Source organism: Sus scrofa, chromosome 11 (genome assembly GCF_054392235.1).
Source record: "Sus scrofa isolate SSC_HxYL_T2T_F1_AM1 chromosome 11, Sscrofa_HxYL_maternal_Yorkshire_Landrace_v2.0, whole genome shotgun sequence".
Taxonomy (NCBI): domain Eukaryota; kingdom Metazoa; phylum Chordata; class Mammalia; order Artiodactyla; family Suidae; genus Sus; species Sus scrofa.
The window spans coordinates 77,068,115-77,087,238 of record NC_139393.1 but is presented as its reverse complement, the minus strand read 5'-3'; the positions used below and the strand labels follow the sequence as shown (position 1 = coordinate 77,087,238).

The 19,124-nt window shown below is 43.1% G+C and overlaps 1 protein-coding gene across 7 annotated transcripts in view; it reads left to right on the top strand.

The window, feature by feature from the left end:
- NALCN (sodium leak channel, non-selective) overlaps nt 1-19,124 on the top strand; it is a 317,004-nt gene that overhangs the window by 156,462 nt on the left and 141,418 nt on the right. For all 7 annotated transcript variants that reach the window (XR_014819860.1, XM_084982252.1, XM_084982251.1 and 4 more), the window contains exon 13: nt 2,893-3,084. Coding sequence is in view for 6 of the 7 variants with exons in the window: in XM_084982252.1 (XP_084838378.1) it covers nt 2,893-3,084 (192 nt within the window). In the remaining variant the exon portion in view is untranslated. The remainder of the gene's footprint in view (nt 1-2,892; nt 3,085-19,124) is intronic.

Below are 19,124 nucleotides of genomic sequence, written 5' to 3'. Positions count from 1 at the left end.
CGTGGGTATCCATTCTGTAGATAATAGTTTGCATCTGTTAACCCCAAACTCCCGATACATCCCTCTGCTACCCTTGGCAACCACAAGTCTATTCTCTATGTCCGTGGATCTGTTTTTGTTTCATGGATAAGTTCATTGGTGTCATGTTTTAGATTCCACATGTAAGTGAGATCGTATGGTATTCCTCTTTCTCTGACTTACTTCACTTAGCATGATAATTTCTCAGTCCCTTCGTGTTGCTACAAATGGCATTATTTTGTTTTTATGACTGAGTAGTATTCATATATGTGTGTACACACACACACACACACGCACACCCCACATCTTCTTAATCCATTCATCTGTCCACGGATGTTTAGGTTGCTTCCATGTCTTGGTTACTGTGAATAGTGCTGCCCTGAACCTCGGGGTGCATGTATCTTTTTGAATTACAATTTACTTCTCTGAATATGTGCCTGGGAGTGGGATTGCTGGATTGTATGGCAATTCTATTTGAAGTTTTTTTGAAGGAAGCTCCATACTGTTTGCTATAGTGACTGTACCAACTAGCATTCCTACCGTGTGCTGGTATCATTCTTAAGCTGGCTTTCTCCATGTGGTGACAGAGAGAGTTCTTAGAAGCTCAGGGAGTACAGTGATCAGGGCTTACGTGTGGCTCTTACAGAAATTCCAGTTGGGGATAAAAGAAATAGGACACTTTTATCGGTGGGACGTTCTGATGACTGAGGTCTTCTGAATACTGTGACCAGCCCTGAATCGCGGAAGGCGGGAAGTCTCTCTTGGACCTCGTAGATGACCAGCGGAATAGAAATGATTTGCCAAAGGGAAGTCAGGAGGATTAGGAAGCCAGGGATGCTGGAAAAATGCAAACACACGTTACTTTATTTGCATAAAAATTTATTATTTTTTTTTAGGGCCCACCTGAAGCATATGTAAGTTCCCAGGTTAGGGGTCCAATTGGAGCCACAGCTGCCAGCCTACACCACAGCCACAGCAACACCAGATCCAAACCACATCTGCAACCTATGCCACAGCTTGTGGCAGTGCCAGATCCCCAACCCACTGAGCGAGGTCAGGGATCAAACCCACATCCTCCTGGTTACTAGTTGGGTTCCCAACCCACTGAGCCACAGTGGGAACTCCTAAAAATTTAAATCTAGATTTTTGGAAAGCACTTTGTTTTTTGCTGTATTTGAAATAGTTGATTCTTCTCCTAAGGCAACTACACAGAAACCTTAAGCTCTTGTTGATGTCGAACCATCTTGAACTACCATTCTATTTGCCATATTTCACTTGTACCAAGACCCCAATTTTCCTATTACAATGTCTCTAAACTTGAGATCTGTCTTATACTCAGTGGTGTGTTCTTCTTTAATGGGCAGTATTTTAAAATTTCTCAGCAGTACATAAAAAAATTGATGGCATCTTAGGCTTGATGAAGAATGCTACTTTTCCATACTTTATTGCAATTTTTATTTATATTCCTCTTTATATTTTTAATCTTACAAGTATATCCTTTAGAGAGGTGTCTTTGTATTATACTCCCTTTATAAGAGCAGTAGCCATTATTTGCATCTTATTTGGCCAACACAATGCTTGGCACATAATAATCAGCCAGTACGTAAGTGAATGAGAAAATTAATACATTACGGGTGGGAATTTTTGCATATATACTTATATGCAAAACACCTAAATATGTGTGTGTGTTTAGGTGACCAGCTGAGCACATGTAACAAAGATCTAAAATTACAGTACATAATGGAGTTCCCGTCGTGGCTCAGTGGTAAATGAACCCAACCAGTATCCATGAGGACACGGGTTCGATCCCTGGTCTCGCTCAGTGGGTTAAGGATCTGGCGTTGCTGTGACCTGTGGTGTAGGTCACGGATGTGCCTCAGATCCTCTGTTGCTGTGGCTGTGGCATAGGCCAGCAGCTGTAGCTTTGATTTGACCGCTAGCCTGGGAACCTCCATATGCCATAGGTGTGGCCCTAAAAAGACAAAAAATAATAAAAATAAAAGTAAATAAAATTACAGTACTTAAGGTAGAAGTGTGTTTCTCCCCAGCCCTGAGGTCCAGGGTGCATAGGTGGCTCTGCATCACACAGTCACCCAGGAAGCCAACTCTTGGGTTGGTCTGAACCTGTCATCTTCCGTACAAGGCTTCTATTTCTGGTCCAAAGGGGCACCTCCACTTGTTTCCATTTCCCAGCTGGAGGAAGGTACAAAAAGAGTGTGCAGGGCAAGTTTATTTAATTTAAAGTTTGCATAAATCACTTCCTTTTACATTCCTACCTCTGAACCCAGTCTAGGTGGCCACAGTTAGGTACAAGTGGGGCTGGACAGTGCAGTCTGTGGCCTTGGGTAGCTGCTTGCCAGGCTAAAATGCAGAAAGCTCTATCATTCGAAGGATAGACTGGATATTAGGTTAGCAGTCTCACCCATGAGTAAAGACTCCTTGATAGATGGATTTTAAAAATTTCCTTATGAATGTACAACAGTACCTAGGAAGGTTTATTTTAGGAGATAGTGAATGGGGCTAATATTGATTCAAATGTTTTCTTTGATGGTTGAACATTAGAAAAGTATCAATTTTATTTCAATAATGTGTGTCGGATAATGCCATCATGAATTTCCCATCATAGGTTAAAACTCTGAGTTGTCACCAATTTCTTTCCTATGTTCCTTTGGGATTTATTGTGGTTTTGCTATATGGCAGGCACTGAGCTAGACTGTTGTCTTAGTTATTATTTTGCTATTTTTTGTCTCTAGATGGTCAGATGAAAAGGTGTGATTTTTGAGAGTGCTATGAAAAATGAGATTTTTGGTATGAATGTATTTAAGATTGAGTGTAAAGAGATGATTGAGTATGTATTTTTCTCTCCCACAATAGGTTCTTCGGGTAGTTCGGCTTATTAAGATTTCACCTGCATTAGAAGACTTTGTCTACAAGATATTTGGTCCTGGAAAAAAGCTTGGGAGCTTGGTTGTGTTTACTGCCAGCCTCTTGATTGTTATGTCAGCAATTAGTTTGCAGATGTTCTGCTTTGTCGAAGAGCTGGACAGATTTACGACATTTCCAAGGGTATGTACAAAACATGCGGCCAGTTTAATTCAATGATTCTTAGATTAGTAATAATGATTAACATCAAAGTAATTTCACTTTAACAGTGGTGTTAAAATATTGTCATAGTCCTTAAAGTGTGGAGTAATTCAGTTTGAATATTCACAGCAATCTGCAGAACACAGGTGTTGGAACATGTTTTCAGCTTTGTCAGATTATGTGTCAATTCCAACATTCTGGAAATAACCTAATAGAATGAGATGCAGAAACCAGTAATGATGGAAGCGAGGGTTCTCAGCACCTATAAATAAAAAATATAGTAGAATTTAAAAATTATTACTTCTGGGAGTTCCCGTCATGGTGCAGTGGAAACGAATCTGACTAGGAACCATGAGATTATAGGTTCGATCCCTTGCCTCTCTCAGTGGGTTGAGGAGTTGACGTTGCCGTGAGCTGTGGTGTAGGTCGCAGACACAGCTTGGATCGCGTGTTGCTGTGGCTGTGACGTAGGCCAGCAGCTCCAGCTCTGACTCGACCCCTCGCCTGGAAACCTCCATATGCCGTGGGTGTGGCCCTAAAAACAAAAGCAAAATTATTATTTTTCAAATGTTTAAAGCTTGCTTTTATATGTTTGTGAGAGTTAACATTTTAACTCTGTTTTACAGTTCATATATTTTTATGTCAGGCATAATCTAGAAGGAAGTTTTGATTCTCAGTATATAAATTTCATAAACTCTTCAGATTCGAAGTGTCTTTAAAAGATCATCTCGTTCATAACTTCTCTAGTCTCATTAGAATTCACTTAGGTGATAAAGTCGAAAGTCAATCAACCCATCACGAACTTATGTTGAAGATGCAGCCCTTAAGCAGGAGGATCCTGAAATTTAATTCCATGTGGATTTAGAAATATGAAAAACTATAATAACCAAGACAAAGAACACATGCATATATTTTTTTTTCACCATGAACTGAAATAGTAGGCCTATTATTATGGAAGAATAGTCTTGGGGTAAGAATAATATACACTTAAAAAAAATAAGCTTTGAGGGCAAAAGTGTCTGCGATATACCAGGTAGACTGATACAGCCTAGCCTAGGTTCTTTTTTTTTTTTTTTTTGTCTTTCTGTCTTTCCAGGGCCACACCTGTGGCATATGGAGGTTCCCAGGCTAGGGGTCTAATCGGAGCGGTAGACACTGGCCTGCGCCACAGCCACAGCAACGCAGGCTCCGAGCCTCATCTGCGACCTACATCACAACACTGAGCAAGACCAGGGATCGAACCCACAACCTCATGGTTCCTAGTCGGATTCGTTTCCACTGCACCATGGTGGGAACGCCAGTTCTTATTTTTTTAATTTTGTGCTAAATTTATTACTCATTGCTAAGCATTCGCTGAGGGCCTCTCAAAGCTGTCTTGGTGATCGTGGGGCATAAACACAAGTTCCCAGTCCTCAGAAATTCTCACTTGGGGGCGGGAGGTGACCAATAAGTCAGCATAAAGCCTGATGGGCCTTATAATGGCAAACACAAGGTGCTCTGGGAACCTAGAGCTGAGGCCCATAACCAGGAATGAAAAAATCCAGGAAGACTTCCTGGAACAGGAGGTTAGTGAAGAACAGCTGGATGGAGGCAGCCAGAGTGCAGAGAACAGGGCTCTGGTTCACGGGAACAGCATGTGCTGGAGGTCTGACCTGAGCAGTGTCTTGTCTCAGAACTTAAGAGAGAAAGAACAGTCGGAGCCATAAAGAGGAGGAATGTGTGCCTCGGTGAAAGTGTGACTGTGATGAAATGCCAAGGAGAGAGCACAAGAGAGGATAATTAAGATGTGTGAGCTACTGAGGACAGTAGAAGAAGGTTCCCGAAGGCGGGCTGCAGGCCCGGACACAGGGGTTGGTCTTAGGCAGGTGTTGAGCTGTCAGGTGTCAAGGTGGTCTCGTAGGACAGCAAGCCCAGTGGAAGGTCACAGGGAGCCTTGGCTCATGTACGGCCACAGCATAAGCAATGGGCAGGAACAGCACTGCTGCCCTGGGTCCCATTGTCCCCACTGGGCAGTCCTGGGTGAGGGGCAGGTGGAAAGGGAGGACTTGCCCAGGAGCCCTGAACAGAGCTCCCACCCTTCTGGGGACCAGAAAGGGGGTGGGGGTGAGACTGGAGGAAAGGCTAGGAGTGAAAAATCCTGAGTCAGGATGGAGCAAAGTGCCATAGCTGAAGCTCCTCCAGGAAGAGACACCTTGGCTGGGAACACAGCTGGGTGTTTGAGCAGGGCGCCCTGGGGGCCCAAGTCCTTGCCCGAAACTCCCAGAGACTACAGTGCATGGCTGTGCCCCAAGACTGTGTGTCAAGGGCAGCTTCACCTGTGAGCCTGCCAGGCAGAGCCTTGTCATTGCCACCTAGGAGTGGCCTGGAGCCAGCCTCCTCTGCAGGAGCAGCTCTTCCTCCAGGGACAGAGAGATGCAGGCAGAGATGGCTGACGTCATCACGCCCACCTTCTCCTCGTCTGCCCCGTCCCTGCCCCCTCACTGGGTACATACGAAGCGCAGCCTGCCATCTTTGTCATTATCCCTGTCCATCTCTCGGGCCCGCTGAATTCAGCACCCAGTGCTGAAGGCCCACCCAGGGTCAGCCATGGTTCTGGGCATGAGGGATGCTGAAAGGCAACAGTTCATTCCCTTCATTTTTTACACTATCTTACCTTCATTTCATATCTTTCCTCATCTTGTAGCTTTCCTCTCATCTCACCCCACCAATTTTACATCCCTTACCCAAAACCTCGGGAGTGCAGAACATTCCAGGAATAAGAAGGGTTGGTGTCCCCTTCCAGAGTCGTCTCCCTCAGCACCAACACATTAATATTTCCGCCCCAAACATCAACTTTCAGACAAAGGAAGATAAATAACACAATAAATAAGTCTTAGATCAGAGCAGGCTTTTGCCGGTACATGCGCTTCCCACAAAACAAAAAACAACTTGGGACATTTTCAAAATTTTTTGAATATTACAGGTGCAAATTAGGGCTGGGAGCCTGCATATAAAAGCATCGTGGCTAAGAGTCTGCCCTTCGTGCTCCATCACTTTTTAGTTATATGACACGGAACAAATTATTCTTGAAGCTTTTAATTTTTTTCCACATCGAGAATGCAAGTGAAAATAGTATTTTCCTCATAGCGTATTGAATAATATACAAAAGCAACCCAATGCTGGGCTTAGAAAGCATTAAAAAAGTGCTATGCTGTGTAATATATTTGAAGCTGGCATATTGGCCTCTGTACAAAAGACAAGGTTGCTTCGATCCAGCCCTGCCTCAACCCCTTGGGATTTGCTGTTTTCCAGCCGTAATAGTAATCACCCAGCGCTGCCTTTGCAGATCTCCAATTACTCAATTGAGCTTTTCTGCCTGATTTACCGTAACCATCTTAATGAAAGCAGCCAGCGACGGTGGGGTCCCCTCGTCAGTTATTCAGCAGCTGACAGGGTTGATACGGGAAGCGACTGACTGAAAGGCATAGATCTCTCTTTGCCCGTGAATGCAATTGAGTCAGAGCCCTGCAAAATCATCAGATTTTACAAGAAATGTTAAAAATATCACAATCACAAAAAGGAGTCATTTTCCTTCCTAGCCAAAGAAACACTGTCAGTTGGTGACCCTTGCCTGATAGGAATCATCAGCCAAGATGGTTGAAAACACAAGGCAGCAGGGAGTTCCTATGGTGGCTCGGCAGTGACTGGCATCCATGAAGACGCAGGTTTGATCCCCAGCTTCACTCAGTGGGTGTAAGGACAGAAACACAGATTGTGGTGTGAAGACACACACATGGGGAAGAAGGACGTGTGATTGGCCTGGCATCTACAAGCCAAGGACCTCCAGGAATTGTCGCAAGCATCTGAAGCAGAAGAGGCAACGAGAATCCTTCAAAGAGAAGTTTCAGAGGGAACGGGGTCCTGCCAGCATCTTGATTTCTGACTGCTAGCCAGCCTCCAGAGCCGTGAGATAATAAATTCCTGTTGTTTGAAGCCACCCCGTTTTGGGTACCAGCAGCCCTAGCAAACCAGTGCATTTTCCTTCTCCATGTGTTGTCTTCACATGTTAACAAAAAAGATGCAAGATTTCTAGGCTTTGTGATAAAATCTAGAAGAAGAAGGGGGTCACCCCTGCTGGGGTCCCCTTCTTAGAAGTAGTCACCGTTCCCAGTACCTTCCATCTCTCCCTCCAGCAAACCAGCCTTATCTCTCATCAGCGGGATTGGGTCACTCGGTCGCTTCTAAAAGATTCATTGGCAGCATGGCTGGAGTCAAAGTGACTAACTTGGATTAACCATAGGGGAAGAAATGGATAATTGAGAGACAACCACAAAAACCACTACAGTGGTTCAACCCGAAACCTAGAGGAGATTTCTCTCATCTCTGTCTCCGAAGCTCCCATAGGCCCTGTCCAACAGGGTGGGTAAATAGACACATCATAGGAGGAGGGCTGGTTAATTTCTCTCCCGGAAGCATCTGAGCTCCAGCTCTTTCCCAAGATGCTCAAATAAGACCTACCGAGCAGCAGCATGGGGCCTGGCACAGCGTGGATTCTGGCTTTCCCTCTTTTCATGGTCACTTCTTATAACCCAGACAGGTCATAAGACAGGCTGCCACAGGCAGGAGTCACTCATCTTTCTGTAACAAGACAAAAACAAATTGCAGGTTTTTTTTTTTTTCCCCATCATGGTTGCCTGACAGAAGCGCATATGCTTCTGACATATGAATTTCAGTTTCACTACAGTTTTGTTCTTTTTCTTCCTCCACTTAGTATATGAAGCAACTTTTGGCTGCAGTCCTAAAATAGTTGCAGAATGCACACCCACTGTAGATCTTCAATCCCCTCGATATCTTTATTCCTTTTAATTTCCAACTAAAATAATAATAAACAGGCCTCATTTGTTTTGCATTCCTACAAATGGGGATAGTTTTTACTCATAAATAATAATACACTACCCTCCATAACACAGGGTCCTTGAATTTTAATATTATTTACTTGATACAGGTTTTCTTAATTTGCATTCCCTAAATGCTAATTACTTGCTCTATTGAATTTTCTCCTATCAAATCATGTCCAAAGCAGTTATAGAATGTAAGCAGTAAATGCTATAAAACGCCTAATTACAAATTCATTTCCCTCTTTGCTCTTACCACCAGAATAGCTAATCATGCTTTTCGTTGCATGGAAAGAATTACTCAGAAATCTGAAGAAACGACTTGCTCCTTCGGCTTTTTGTTTGTTTGTTTTGTTTTGTTTTCAGTCCTTGCCAAATGTAGAGCGTTTGCCTACATCTTCAGTAAATTCGGGGTTTATTGTATCTTCAAGAGGATAATTCGTTCAATGAATATTGCTAAAACCCTTATTAATTATTTTTGATTTTCATCGTTCTGTCTTCCACGAGGAACAAGAAGGTGTATTCTTCTGTGGCCTTTGCAGTTTACCCGGCTCGTTAGCAATGGCCCTGAAGTCCGAGTCCCTGTCCTCATCCCTCCCATCCCTTTCCCGTAGAAAACCGCTTTTCTGAACTTGACATTTGTTCTTCGTGCATCCCTTTATGCTTTAGTTCATATACAGGCATCAACTGAGAATCACATGACCCTTTTGTGTCATTTCAACCCACCGTAGGTGATCTCATCTTGTGTGTTTCTTCTGCGAAGTGCTTTCTTTTACTCAACCCTGTGTGCGTGAGATTTACCGATCTAAGTACACGTAGCTGTGTTTTATTTATTTTCCTTGGGATATAATAGGCTACTGTTTGTGCCATCATCTGGAAACACTGCAGAATGTGTTTTCCCGTTCTGCTGTGTGACAGGTGAATTCTAAGATGGGAAGCCAAGGCCCCTGACGCTCTGTATCGTCCCTTCCCTTGGGGTTTGTGCAGGTCGTGTGACTATGGTGGGATTTCACTCCTGTGCACAGGCTGCCAGTGACTGAACTGGAGTCAATCAGAAAGGGAATTATCTCGGATGGGCCTGACCTAATCAGAGGGACTGGGCTCTTCCCGACGAGGGCGAATCAGAGCAAGAGAGGGTCTCACGTTGGCTTTGGAGAAGTAAGCTGCCATGCTGTGAAGAGCCACGTGGCTGAGACCCGAGGGTAGCTTCTGGCGGCTGTGAGCAGCCACGGAGTTCTCTTTATGGCTCAGCAGTAACGAGCCCGGCTAGTGTCCACGAAGATGTGGGTTCGATCCTTGGCCTCGCTGAGTGGGTTAAGGATCTGGCGTCGCTGTGGCGGAGCTGTGGTGTAGGATGCAGACACAGCTCAGATCCTGCCTTGTTGTGGTTGTGGCGTAGGCCAGCAGCTGCAGCTCCAATTCAACTCCTAGCCTGGGAATTTATATATGCCATGGGTGCCACCCTAAAAAGCAAAAAAAAAAAAACAGGAAAGAAACCAGGACCCTGAGGCCTACATCCACAGTAACCTGAACCAGGGAAGAGGACCCCAAGCTCCCGATGAGACCAGAGCCCAGCCTGGACCTTCATTTCAGCCTCGGAGACCCTGAGCAGAAAACCCAGGCATATGGCACCCACACCTCTGACCCACAGAAACTGTGAGATAATCAAAGAGTGTTGTTTTGAACCACTAAGTGTGTGGTGATTGGTTACACAGATGTAGAAAACGGATGCATGCCGGTTTGAGATGTGTCTTTCTACTATTCTGCAACTCCACTTAGTGCTGCTCTGACCATTGCATTGTTAACATGCGCACTTGTGAATCCTGCACCTGCAAAAATCTTTCCGGGCTGTGTAGCTGAGCATGGCATTGCCGGGTCTTAGAATAAAGATATCCTCAGCTTTAATAGGTAGGGATCCATTTGCGTTCCAAAGTGCTCTCCCCAGGTTATCTGGCATCAGCAATACAGGAGAATGTTCTCCACCTCAACTCGGCAACAGAGGGTCTTGTCAGGCTTTGTTTTGCCTTCAGCATTTAGCTCTTCATTTAGCCTGAATTGATTTTTGTGGCTGCCGTGAGCTAGGGAACAATCTCATTTCTGTTTGTGTAACCCGTTGTCAGAGTACCAGTTATTGACCAGTCTGTCCATCCCCCAGGGTTCTGTGGTGCCAGCTGTGTCCATGTGCTTCCATATGTATGGGCCCAGGTCAAGGCTCACACATGCCCTTTTCAGCTCCTTTTGCCACTGAATATTTTCCTGGTCACCTCCAGGAAAGCCCAGAAAATATCCAGCTTTACGCAGGCATCTCAGTTAGCAATCTCCACCTTCCCAGGGTCCACGACCTTGCCCTTTGTGCGTGACATGACATTGAAAGCACTTATGGCAGAGATCAGAATCCCTCGGGAAGGTGCCTTTTCTTGACTCAAGCTGCCTGTTCGTTTTCGGTCCTGGGGTTTCCATTGTATTCCAGCCTTCTTGACTGGGCCTTTTAAAGGATGTTTGTCCTGTTTTGTCCAGAATTTCCTGTGGATTTTACATCATTTTTCCCCATATATGATTAGACACTGAGGCTCAGTCATACATTTTTGAGACAAGAAAAGAAACCACTCTGTTGGCTTTCTTTCAGATAGATAGCTTTATTTTTTCTATCAACCCCTAGGCACAGCTCAGCGTCGGCCTTTGCCTCTTTGCATTTGTTTACATTACAAATCTCATCTCTGTTTTCATTCTTACATCTTCATGTTTATGTGTCCTTCACCTGCCACAGCACCAAAAACCATTTTCCACAAATATCACAGGCATCCACTCACAATGAGGATGAAATAGATCATGTGTCTATTTTGTTGTTGTTTATAATCTGAGCAACACTGTCTGTGTGATGGAGCCAGTGGTTCCCGCATCCGAACAAAGGTACCGCCTTCCCTTAGGGCGTAGGCCAGCGCCGAAGGATGAGCTCAATGTATCCTCTCGTAGACACAGAAGGAAGAACTCAAGCCAGAAGGTGAAATAGGTTCCCAAAGATGTCATCAGTCGTAAAGTCATATCAGGGATATCCTGGGGTGTATTTAAAAATTCTGGGAACTGGGAGTTCCCGTCATGGCTCAGCAGTAGTGAACCCGACTAGTATCCAGTATCCATGAGGTTGTGGGTTCAATCCCTGGTGTCACTCAGTGGGTTAAGGATCCAGCATTGCCCTGAGCTGTGGTGTATGCTGGCAACTGCAGCTCTGAGTCGACCCCTAGCCTGGGAACTTCCATGTGCTGCAGGTATAGCCCTAAAAAAAAAAAAAAAAAAAGAGAGAGAGAGAGTTCCCGTCATGGCGCAGCTTAAACAAATCTGACTAGGAACCATGAGGTTTCGGGTTCAATCCCTGGCCTTGCTTAGTGGGTTAAGAATCTGGCATTGTCGTGAGTTGTGGTGTAGCTTGCAGACATGGCTCGGATCTGGCGTTGCTGTGGTTGTGGTGTAGGCTGACAGCTATAGCTCTGATTAGACCCCTAGCCTGGGAATCTCCATATGCTGCAGGTGCGGCCCTAAAAAACCAAAAGACAAAAAAAAAAAAAAAAAAGGAAATAAAACAAAATAAATTCTGGGAACCAGTTCTTAGGTGCTAAGCTTCGTGCTTCCAAATATCCTTGCATTTGAATAAGAGAGGGAATGGTTGCCTGCAAGGAAGTAAGTCTGCAAAGCTCTAGGAAGCCTTGTCTGGGATACTCACGATTCCACAGGAGGATTTGGGTAGTGGAATTAGCCGAGAAGGTTCTAAGGAAAACAAAACACATAAAGCAGAGAGGTGGGATGTCACTTAACTGCGGGGTCAGGCCAGGGCCAGACTCCTGCGGGTCTTCCAAAGTTGGGGTAGTGACCCCGGGGAGCTATTGCAAACTTTTGACTCTTTCTTTGTTATTCTTCCTGAAAAATAATGGAAGAGCTGTCTTGAGGAAGTTTATACGGGAAGAAATGTTATTTCTCTGAGGAGGTGTTTTCACCAAACAAAACTCATTTTTATTGACCAAAGGCAAAAATGTACGATCGGTTGAGGAATTTCCAGCATCTTCAGGGCAGGAGGGGAGGTAATTTTTTATTTTTTCTGTGCGGCCATTATTGTGTCAAATCTTCCACAGTCTCATAAAGTCAGGCCCGTCGGAGGCTATAAGCCGAATTATCCCCCATGCCTGGACATGGCTTTGCAGTAGAAACCAGCAACGTGGTTGCACTTTTAATGTAATGCAAAAAAAAGGAATGAAACATAGCGCTTAATGTAACTACCTCCGCCCCCCAAATCTGCAAAATTCACTCTGAACTGCAGGAGTCAAGGGATGATTACGTTCCTGACCCCAGCAGCATCCTCTCTGGGGGAGGCCCTTCTTTGGCTCCTCATCGTATGTTGGAAGCTTTCTACCATCATCTTATTTGCCATTTTCCAGTTGCCATGTGACACCAATGTTATTTTAATAATTAGTCTCCTCCATGGCACCGATTTCAGAAATAAGTGAGAGTTGTTAATGAGGAATATTTACGTGTCTCCTTCAGTGAAGATGAGCTACTGTGGGAGTTCCCACTGTGGCGCAGCAGGTTAAGAATCAGACGGCAGCAGCTCGATCCCTGGCCTAGCGCAGTGGGTTAAGGGATCTGGTGTTGGCGCAGCTGTAATGTAGGTCACGGCAGCTCAGATTCAATCCCTGGCCCAGGAACTTCCATATGCTATGGGTTTGGCCATAACATTTTTAAATAATAATACTAATAAAAATTTTAAAAGAAGCTACTGTAAGCATATTTTCACTACTGAAAAGGTGACTACATTTTGAATACTTTGTTGAGTCTTGCCTACAAAAAAATACAGTCTATAGACTTTTTTTTTTTGCTTTTTAGGGACGTACTTTTGACATATGGGAGTTCCCAGACTAAGGGGTCGAATCAGAGCTGCAGCTGCTGGCCTACACCACAGCCACAGCAATACGGGATTCAAGCCTCGTCTGTGACCTACACCACAGCTCGTGGTAACACCAGACCCCCGACCCACTGAGCAGAGCCAGGGATCCAACCTGCATCCTCATGGATACTAGCTGGATTTGTTTCCACTGCACCACAACTGGGAACTCCTATAGTCAGACATTTTAAATATTCTCTCATGGTTACATACAATTCCCCTTATATAAAAAAGAGTAATAGTATATATTTTAGAGGATTATTAAGACTATTAAAGGATACAATATATGCAAATGAGTTAACACTGTGCTGACAATGCGACAGGGAATTAACGAGTGGTAGCAGCCAGAGTTGTTCTTAAATGGTGTGGAAGTCCAGCTTTCAGCTCGAAATACTGAATTCCTAGCAATAATCACATAGCCCAACATAAAAGAGTCCTTCAGTCAATGTTTGGGGCATGAACACGACAGTAAGGACTCAGTTCTCTGTATTGTAAGGAAAATTTTAAAGTCCGCCGCATTCTGGTTTAGACTATTCTTTTTACTCAGCCCTTTGCAACTTTCAACAAAAATGCAGGAGGTAAAAAATTGCATTCCAGAGACATACGATTCCTGCCAGAAGCTGAAAGAGCTTATCATTCCCTACTCCACGTCTGGGATTAAACTCAGAACCGTTTAATGACTAAAGAGTCATTCTTTCCCCACTGCCCACCCCTTGGGTACAGCTGCCTACCTCTGCAGAGAGCGCTCTCCAGGCTTCTCACGCATCTTCCCTCTGAATCAATGTTAAAACCCTAATGTCCAGGAAACATGATACAGTATATGTGTGCGTGTGAGCGAGCACGCGTGTGGCTGAGTACATGTGTGTGCAGACGGGGGTGGGGGGGAGGGTGAGGGGAGCTGTTCTAGGCTGACGGAAGTGGTTGGGGTGCATCCTCTAATCTTACCTCGTGCGGTACAAATGGGGGAAAAGCAGGGCAGGTGGAGACTAGATATCAAAAGGATCCGGGAACTGGTTCAGGCTTAGGTCTGTTCTTGTGGCTGTTATTTTAGTTTTCCATAGGCCATTAAGAATCCCAGGGAAAAGGCAGTGGGCAAAGGACAGAATTCTCACCTCAGTCCAGCAGAGCTGTTCCTTTCAGTAAGGAGAAACTCAAGGCATCTGACAATAAAGTATGCATATTGATGTGAATGACCAAAAAGAAATTCCACTAACAACGCGGGGAAGTGTCACACTTCCGGTCTCTGGGGAAAAGCCGTGTCATTTCAGGCTGATTGACAAAAGGAAGTAAGACCAATAGGAGGATTCTGGAATGGTCCCACAAAATAAAGGAAAGGCGATTCTCTCATGGAGCATGCGGAAGAATGCACTTCTGTATTATTTAAAATTGCTGCCCGTTCAGCAATACATGAAAAGAAATGTTTATTCTATTTTGACTTATGCCAAAAAGTACAGAATGTATCCAAAAAAAAATTATAGCCAAGTCAAATAAATTTAGGCAGTATTTAAAAGAATTAATCTAAAAGCAAAACAAAATCAAAATTACAATGGAAGCAAAAATGAAACCTGAGGAGTTCCCGTCGTGGCGCAGCAGAAACGAATCCAACCAGGAACCATGAGGTTGTGGGTTCGATCCCTGGCCTCCATCAGTGGGTTAAGGATCTGGCATTGCCGTGAGCTGTGGTGTAGGTGGCAGACACAGCTCGGATCTGGCATTGCTGTGGCTGTGGTATAGGCTGGCAGCTACAGCTCCGATTCAGCCCCTGGCCTGGGAACCTCCATATGTCACGGGTGCGGCCCTAGAAAAAACAAAAGACAAAAAAAAAAAAAAAAAAAAAAATGAAGCCTTAAAGACCAAAGTTCACCACGAAGACACCCACATTTATTGGAACAATATACACCTGAATAGGGAGATAAACTCTGATTATGTGTCTGATTATGAATTGAAAACAAACTAGTCCCTAAAGAAGCATTATTATCTCTAAGTCTTCCTAGAGGTCATTATTATTAATAGTAATAATTATTGCATTTGAGTACTTTTGACAAGTAAGGCCCTTTAACAGGAACTTTTCATGGGCAGATATTTATAGAAAAAAAGAGTTAACATGCATACATAGATATCAGCATATGTTTAATATCTTACTTACCTCATACATCTAATCTATTACATGTATCTAATGTAATCCCCCAAACTACCCTATTAAGGAAGTATTTTCCCCACATTATAGTGTTATTAAAAAAAAAGCAATGAGGAGAGTCATCAAAAATCAGTGAGCACCAACAAGAAAATGTTTAAGGCTACAAAACAAAAAGAGTATGATTTGGTCCATAGAGACGAATGGGCAAACACATATATTCACTGGAAAAAAAAGGAAGACAAAGAACGTATCACAATGAATGGTTAGAAAACTAATTATCATCAAACAAGTGATGTGCGGGATACCAAAGCCCCTTCATACTATGTATCAAAATAACTTCTTGTATTTGAAGTGTGAAAATGTAGAAAACAAAGAATCTTTCAATTTGAATGGTCAGGGGCTTTTTAGGCTTAAATAAGGACAAATTTGAAATTTCAAACAAGTCAAAAATAACCACCCAAAGTAACGTTTAAAAACAAAGGAAATGTGAGGATACAATCTTAATTTGTAATACCTGTGATTCAGAACATGTCAAATGGACCAGGTTTGTTGATTATTTTGGTTTGGGTTAATAAGGATGCCCACTATGCTCTCACAGTGCAGTGTGTGTAACTTTTCTGGGAATCCATTTATCATTATGTATCAAGACACTAAAAAACATGTTTTACATTTTCATCTAGTACGTACATTTCTAGAAATCTACCCCAAGAAAATATCCAGAGTACACACAAAGATTGCTGTTAAAAGAAAATGCCCTTTGAAGAGCATCGCTTACATCGCTTACAATTATGAAACTTTTTTTTTTTTTTTTTGTCTTTTTGCCATTTCTTGGGCCGCTCCTGCGGCATATGGAGGTTCCCAGGCTAGGGGTCGAATCGGAGCTGTAGCCCCTGGCCTACGCCAGAGCCACAGCAACGCGGGATCCAAGCCACGTCTGCAGCCTACACCACAACTCACGGCAACGTCGGATCGTTAACCCACTGAGCAAGGGCAGGGATCGAACCCACAACCTCATGGTTCCTAGTCGGATTCGTTAACCACTGCGCCACGACGGGAACTCCCAATTATGAAACTTTTAAAACAACTTTAATGTCCAGACATAACAGATTGTCTAAATAAAGTTTGAGTACGGTGAAATATTATACAATTATCAAGACTGTATTTTTATAGAATCATGAATGAGGTTAGCCATGAATAACATACCTGATGAAGATCAAAATTAAGCAAAAAATCCTAATGCAACCCCGTATTTGCAGCTGGATTCAATTTTGTTTCCAGTACATAAATACACCTCGGGGGAAAAAAACTGGTAGAATTTTAAAATTCTAAAACAGATTCTAAAGAATATATACAACCACTTGTTTGAATTATGAATACCTTTATTCTTTATGCTTTTGGGTATTTCCAAATTTTGTGCAATGAATGGCTTCTTGTTTTATACAAATGGGAATAGGTAGGTAGGTAGATATAAAAGCTTAATTTATAATTAAAATATCAGTAAGAGAAAACAATTACCTCATTTTCTTAAAAAGTGACAGGAATAGGCGTTCTTGCTGTGGCACAGCGGGTTAAGAATCCAAGTGCACTCAGGTCACTCTGGAGGTGGGGGTTAGATCCCCAGCCCAGCACAGTGAGTTAAAGGATCCAGCTTGGATTCAGTCCCTGGCCTGGGAACTTCCATATGCCCTGGGTGTGGCCATTAAAAAAAAAAAAAAAAAAAGACAGAAACATTAGCTGTCAAAATTTTAAGTGAGGAAAAGTATAGAGAATGCACATACAGATAAGATATGTATATGTGGAGGGAACATATATATAGGTACATATATACCCTTAACAGGGAAATGCGGGGTTTCTTGTGGAAAGTGGATTAAAGATCTGGCATCACTGCTGGAGCTCCGGTCACTGCTGTGGTGTGGGTTTGATCTCCGGCCCAGGAACTCCCATATGCTGCAGGTGCAGCCAAAAGCAAGTAAAGAAACAAAAAACCCCAAGTAAATGCAAGTTATAAAATAAGACTGATTTTCATTACATAATGAGACAAATTTTAATCTACAAATTGTAAAATCAGCTTTATTAAAGTCATTTCAGGAGTTCCCGTCGTGGCGCAGTGGTTAACGAATCCGACTAGGAACCATGAGGTTGGGGGTTTGGTCCCTGGCCTTGCTCAGTGGGTTAAGATCCAGTGTTGCCGTGAGCTGTGGTGTAGGTGGCAGACGCGGCTCAGATCCCACGTTGCTGTGGCTCTGGTGTAGGCCGGTGGCTACAGCTCTGATTGGACCCCTAGCCTGGGAACCTCCATATGCCGCGGGAGCGGCCCAAGAAATAGCAAAAAAAAAAAAAAATATATATATATATATATATATATATATATATATATAAAAGTCATTTCAATTAAATATGTATTTGTAAACAACTATAAACTCTATTTTCAAGTCATGGATTACTGAATAAGCACTATTGAGATAGAAGCAAGGCTTTGAAATTTCTGTTTGCCATAGAAAAGAGCAGACAATATAATTTGCAGTAAAATTTTATTTGTGACTTAAGGGAAATGAGAAATCAAAGCCCCTGGAAAGAAAGCAAAGATAGGCAAACTCCATTTTTAAAACGTAGGGTTTTTTTTAATATGCAGAAGTATAAGCACTTCCTGACCAAGGCTGCTTTCTATTTGAAGCCAAATAGATAAGCCTTATTCTTGAGCAAATTTCACAAATAGGAAGCAAAAAAACACTGGGAAATGTCCTGTGTAGACTCTATGGTATTCTAGTTACAGAAATTTTCTTAATAAGTCCTCAGTTTTATTTTGCAATAAGATGTGCATCTGTGTTTTTAGGAGCACTGTCTATTTTGTATATATTACTAAATCTTTATTGTACCCAAAGTAAAATACCAACTTTCATCTGCAATTTGATGGCATACTTGCCAGTGAAATGCATCATTTACATTATGAAAATTTAATATGACTGACATTAGCGAAATCGCTAATTAAGAAATGGCATAAATCTTCAAGAAACTTGACAGTCTGTTCTATGAAGAAAATTAATTCAGATGTCTCCTATTTGCATAAATCTCCAGGTCTCATTTTCACAGCTGTTTGTTCTGTCAGCTAGATGGTTGCATTTCAAGATGATTTTAACATAATCGGTGGGAAATATACCTTTTGACTAAAAATATCATACTCTGCAAGAAGGATCATTGGCGGAAAGTACAAGTTCATTCTGTTCCTCTTGACGGTTTTTCCTTCAGATAAATGTATCTCATTCAGGACCTTTAACATTTGTCTTAAATTATTAAAATATTTTTATTATTCTGTACTTTTAGATTCTCAGGAAAATGAAAAGGTTGTGTCCTTTTCATTTGGGAAAATGTCTATTTTTTCTTAAGCAGAGAAGCATAATACAGCGTTTTAGCGATGTACCCAGTTCCGTGCTAGACAAAGGGGGTAATAATTTTAAAGACGATTTAGACTAGGCATGATGTTTGTTTTAGTAATTTAGAGAAGGAAAGGAGATAGTTATTAGAGCTTAAGATACCATGTGTCAGAGTTCCTGTCGTGGCGCAGTGGTTAACAAATCCGACTAGGAACCATGAGGTTGCGGGTTTGATCCCTGGCCTCGCTCAGTGGGTTAAGGATCTGGTGTTGCCATGAGCTGTGCTGTAGGTTGCAGACGGGGCTTGGATCCCGCGTTGCTGTGGCTCTGGCGTAGGCCAGCGGCTACAGATCCGATTCGACCCCTAGCCTGGGAACCTCCATATGCCGTAGGAAGTGGCCCTAGAAAAGGCGAAAAGGCAAAAAGACAAAAAAACAAAAAACAAAAGATACCATGTGTCCGCAATGTCCAAAAGGACAGCAGGAATTGAAGACCAGCCATCCCAGCCTAGAGACCCAGACACCACTTGCTCCTTACAAGCCTGGGTCCAACATGTCACAAGGTACTTTGAAGCATCAGATAAATGCTAGTCCCGGCTCACTGTCTCCTTCATGTTTTTGTATCTTCCCCTGAGAGAAATCCCAGGAGACCGTGCAAATCCATGGTTGGGTCATCTGCGGTACATGTGGACCTTAACCCAGGCACAGCCA